Source organism: Drosophila ficusphila, unplaced genomic scaffold, assembly GCF_018152265.1.
Source record: "Drosophila ficusphila isolate 14025-0441.05 unplaced genomic scaffold, ASM1815226v1 contig_106, whole genome shotgun sequence".
In the NCBI taxonomy this organism is placed as follows: domain Eukaryota; kingdom Metazoa; phylum Arthropoda; class Insecta; order Diptera; family Drosophilidae; genus Drosophila; species Drosophila ficusphila.
In genome coordinates this window covers 578,387-581,488 of record NW_025063993.1, presented here as the reverse complement: position 1 = coordinate 581,488, position 3,102 = coordinate 578,387, and the positions used below count along the sequence as shown (strand labels likewise).

Below are 3,102 nucleotides of genomic sequence, written 5' to 3'. Positions count from 1 at the left end.
TTTATAATGCTAAGGCCATAGGTTGTTTTATTACAATAATGAATACATCGCAATATATTTTACAATATTTTTAATAGAGGTCTTAGTGTACATTTTTTTTAATCAAAGGGATTATTTACTGAAACTGATTCACGTTTGCCTCGATCTTCTTTTTTGCAAGTTTTTTTGGTTTTTTGATTCATAATTCCCATAGATACTACTTTTGCAATTACAGAGATAATATACGAAGAGTCCGAGTTCAAATGCACATTTTTTTTAATAAAATATTTATTTTTTGCATTGCAAATAACACATTTCAATTCTTTTTGATGTTTTTCAGAATTAAAATGAAGACATTCTTTGTGAAATGAATGCTGACAAAGAAAATATATGGTCTGCGTATTTAAGGTTTCACGGCAGATGTCACATAAATCGTTACGAAACTCTATAGGGTTGTTTGTATAGAGAGAGAGTGTGCAGCTGTATTTCTTTAAGTTATCTTTTAAATCTGAAATAAGCTTAAGTTCATTTGCGGAATCCACTATATTGCTGATTATTTTTTCTTTGAATACAGGTTTAATCTGTATTGACTTTATTTTTTCATTATAACAAGAGCTTTTCAACATCATAAGAAATGATCTTTCACTTATATTGAAATCTAAAGTTATATTTGGATTTTTTTTAATTAACGTATGTATACCCCTATTTACAGTTTCTCTCTGTTTTGTAGCGGCATTCTGTTGGTTGTTATTGAGTTCATTTATTCCGTTTAAAAATGAATAAAGTCTGCACATAATTAAAGCTTTGTCCAAACGTAAGCTCTTATTTTTTAAAAAATCCAAAACAAAACGAGTGGTAACTTTTTGTCCCCGCCATAGAGCTAGATAAAGAATAAGTAAATAAAAATATATCTTTTCGTCACTGGCCGGATAAGTTTTGATAATGTCAGCTAATATTTTGGAACAATAATCGTTGTAATCTGGCAAAATGGAAAAAAAAGACAGAATATTTTGTGCATTTTGAGCACTTTCCGATTTAATATTTTCCAAAAACGTTGTAGGATCCATGATAAGCGTTTCTGGTCCAAATTCTAGCAATGTGTGCATTAAATGTTCCTCTTCATTTTTATCGTAATTATGCTGAGTGTATCCAAAATAAATTTTTAATAGATTTAAAAAATCTTTCAATTCCAGATGTGTACAACTTGAAAGTTCTTGTTGAATTTGTTTACGATTTTTGCAGCACTCAAGTAATTTTGTAACATGTATTGATACGTTACTTGTTTTTCTCGATTCCGATAAGTAGTCAATAAGATAATCATTGTATCTAGAGTATAAAAGTTTTGAAATTACAGCATACGGCCTAATAAAACCAATAGTTTTTTTAAATTCATTTACTGCCCTACTTATGTCGCCTTTAAGTAGTAAATAATTTCCGTACTGAAACCTTACTAAAGCCGCTTTATTTGAGGAAGTAAAACCTTCTCGATGTAACAACCTTAATGCAATATCGTACATGTTTTTTTCAATAAGGAGGCGTATTTTATTCTTTATACTGCACTGCTCTAACAAAAATACGTTGCCAGTATTATTAGTATGACTTATAATATAGCAAAAATCATTTTCGCAGACTGTACAAACCCAGTCTTGGAATTCCTTGTAAAAAACTATTATTTTATTATCTGTATCTACAATAATTACAGTCGAGATATTTTTTTGTAAGATTGAAGTTTTGGGTTTAACAACAACAATTAGATAGTGACCCAGCCAAGCCAAACATTTCTTTATGCCTTCAATAGCAAAACAAGGACCTCTTCCATCACAGGTATAGCAATATACAGCATCTGATCGTCCTACCACCAACATCGATTCTTCAAAATCTCTGTATCCGTCCTTACGCATCGTGCAACAATGGTTGACATTGTTTTTATTATTATCGAGGACAAACTTTTGTTCCATTAAGCTCTTTTCTTTTAACAAAAAACAATAAACTCCTTGAACACATGTAACAAACATGATTGGACTCGAAATATCCGATTGCACGGCCTTAAATTCAAAATGTATTCCATTGATTTTGTATCCAGAAACAGTATACTGGCGAATATTTGCAGAAAAAAGTTTACTCATTTTACCATAATGCAATAAAAGATCACCATTCTCGAAACCTACAGCTAATGTAAGTAATTTTTCATCAATGCTTTCTGCATTAATGCAAGTAGCTGAACTTGTTACTTGAAAATATGCAGATGCAATTATTGGAGCACCTTGTTTTCGAGTCAATCTTGTTAAATCGAATATATCAATATGAATATCATAATTCGTATCCTGTGTCACAGTTGCAAGCCATTTGTTTGATGTAAGAGAACATAATTTAAAATTATTTCTTTTAGTTGGTGATTTGAAGGTAATACAGTCCCAGTTGGAAAAGTATACAAAAATAAATCCGTCTTCATTGCAGACCACTATTTTTATTTTAGTTTCTTCACTGTTTAACTTGGATTCGTTGTAGCAGAAGCACGATGTTTCTGAGATGGCCGGGCATTTGACAAACGGTAATGGAACTATATTAAATAAATTGACTTTTTTCCATTCCAATACGCTCATATCCATTTTATTGATATAATTTTTATCTGAATTTCAAAGTGTCATGCATTAAAAGCCACTTCAGTTAAGAAACATCGAAGAAAATAACTACTAAAATTGAAATGATAATAAATGCACAACGTGAATCTTTTTAATATAAAATAAATATACTGCTTTCACACAAGATATTTTATTTGGGGTATTACCACAGACACCCTTCGGTCACAATGTTAGGAATTTGGATAGATGTAGAACATCAACAAAAAGCTGATATTAACGCCTTATCACTCAACAGCCACAGTACCCTGTGCAAAATACACTACATACCCTACCATTTAAAGGTGTAAGTGATGAATTGATGGTAGAATAAGTGCGTATGAGGTAGCCTTGACGGCGACGACAGTCCGCTATTGTGCAATAAAATGAGTGCGAGGAAAAGGTGTTTTCTTGAGAGTGTGAAAAGGACAATGGCCTGCCCTCTGACAATAAGTCAAAATCGTATAAGTTTCGGACTTTGACCAAACTTGCACCTCATAATTGG

At 31.5% G+C, this 3,102-nt stretch overlaps 1 protein-coding gene across 1 annotated transcript; it reads right to left on the bottom strand.

Annotated features, from left to right (window-relative positions):
• On the bottom strand, positions 1-2,663 carry LOC108094995. Its single transcript, XM_017195832.2, has one exon. It carries the CDS (start codon positions 2,586-2,588, stop codon positions 99-101), a length of 2,490 nt encoding a protein of 829 aa, XP_017051321.2. The 5' UTR covers positions 2,589-2,663; the 3' UTR covers positions 1-98.
• Between the last annotated feature and the right edge of the window lie 439 nt (positions 2,664-3,102).